At 57.3% G+C, this 1756-nt stretch overlaps 1 protein-coding gene across 1 annotated transcript; it reads right to left on the bottom strand.

The window, feature by feature from the left end:
* Positions 1–360: 360 nt before the first annotated feature.
* On the bottom strand, positions 361–1458 carry LOC112116778 (gastrula zinc finger protein XlCGF52.1-like). Its single transcript, XM_024214465.1, has one exon. It carries the CDS (start codon positions 1456–1458, stop codon positions 361–363), a length of 1098 nt encoding a protein of 365 aa, XP_024070233.1.
* Positions 1459–1756: the final 298 nt, after the last annotated feature.

The raw sequence follows: 1756 nt of genomic DNA, 5'->3' as shown, positions 1-1756 counted from the left end.
CGATCTGTCGCTGAGAGTCCTGGCTGACACGGGCCCTTCCCCCACATCCCCAGAACCACTTTTGGATTGACCCACAGAATGGGCATCTACCTATATCCCCCATCTCCCATCTCCCCTCCCAACTCCCGCTATTGTTCCATGCCTTTTCAGAGTAGAAAAGGCAAACGCCCCAGTACATCCTGGACTGATATTCCCCGTAACCGCCCTGTACTGAACTACAAGCTATAAACTTCTAACACACAAAGAAACTGTCAAAAGGCCCTCATGCAGTCAGTGCTCCCCGGTCGGCTGCAGAAAGGATCGGGCCATGCAGGCTCTGCCTTCCCAGGACTCCCTGCGGTGCTGGAGGCTGTCCCGTTTCTAGGGGCTGAGCCATGGGTGGGTTGCCTGGTGTCGCACCAGAGCGTGCTTGAGCCGGAAGCTTTTCCCACATTCGAGACAGAGGTGGGGCCTCTCGCCCGTGTGGATGCTCTGATGTCTGTTCAAATCCTTCTTCTGCTGGAAGCTCTTCTCACAGTGGCTGCAGGCAAAGGGGCTTTCTCCCGTGTGGATCCTCCCGTGTCGCAGAAGATCCTGCCTCTTGCGGAAGCCTTTCCCGCACTCCTTGCAGGTGTGGGGCCTGGCGCCCGTGTGCACCTTCCGGTGGGCGTTGAGGTTCGACACGTGGCTGAAGCATTTCCCGCACTCAGTGCAGGGGTAGGGTCGCTCTCCCGTGTGGGTGCGCTGGTGCTTTCGGAGGTCTTGGCTCTGCTTGAAGCGTTTCTCACAGGTGCCGCAGGGGTAGGGCCTCTCCGCCGCATGGGTTCTCTGGTGGGCGGCGAGATGCGCCAGCTGGCTAAATCCCTTCTCGCACTGGGAGCACACGAAGGGTCTCTCTCCTGTGTGGGTTCTCTGGTGGCTCATAAGGTCCTGTCTCAGGCAGAAGCTTTTCCCGCAGTCCATGCAGGGAAAGGGCCGATCCCCCGAGTGCGTCTTCTGGTGTCTCGTAAGCCCTGCCATTTGGCTGAAGCTTCTCCTGCAGTCCAGGCAGCTGTAGAATCTGTCTCCGGTATGGACTCCCTGATGTCTGGCCAGATCCTTCTTCCGCAGGAAGGTTTTCCCACATTCCCAACATTCATGCGACTTCTTCTGACCATGAAACCTGCCCCGGCTTTGGAAGATCTTCCCCTTCAAGCTCTGCTCACAGGCCAAGCAGCTGGGCACCTTCCCACGGGCCTTGGCTCCCACCTCTGAAGAGGACACCGCGTGCTTCCTGGAGCCCGTTTCACTCTCCCTTGGACTGTCCGGCTCCTTCTCTGCTGGGATTCTCTTGGGGGTTTGCAACTTGCGCCGTCTCTTGTAGGTTCTTCCTTGGCTTGAGCTCTGGAAAACTGTCTCTTCACCATCTCCTGGTGGCATTGTTTGCAGATCCGGGGTCTCAGGCCCCTCCTCCGGGTGCTGCTTCTCAGCTCCGTTCATGTCCCCTCTGCTGTATTTCCCAGAGGCGGTTTTCTCTCACCCCCCCCCCTCCTTTTTCACCTAAGCAGGATGGGAACCCAACAAGACAGCGTGAGCCAAACTCCCAAAGCCAATGCAAGAGGGAGAAAATTCTTCTAATAAAAAGGGTTTAAAAACCACCAACACAACCACCTGGAAGTGACCTCCTGGGTAGCTGGGTGGGAGACAGCGGGCAACAGAAACTAGGGGACCCCTTCCATTGCAAGGGCGTCAGGGCACTTTGCAATAGAATGGAAGGCTCAGAATCTGGGCTGGGCAA

This window comes from Terrapene carolina, unplaced genomic scaffold, assembly GCF_002925995.2.
Source record: "Terrapene carolina triunguis isolate 2854851 unplaced genomic scaffold, T_m_triunguis-2.0 Scaffold668, whole genome shotgun sequence".
Lineage (NCBI taxonomy): Eukaryota > Metazoa > Chordata > Testudines > Emydidae > Terrapene > Terrapene triunguis.
This window is presented reverse-complemented; position numbering and strand designations above follow the sequence as displayed.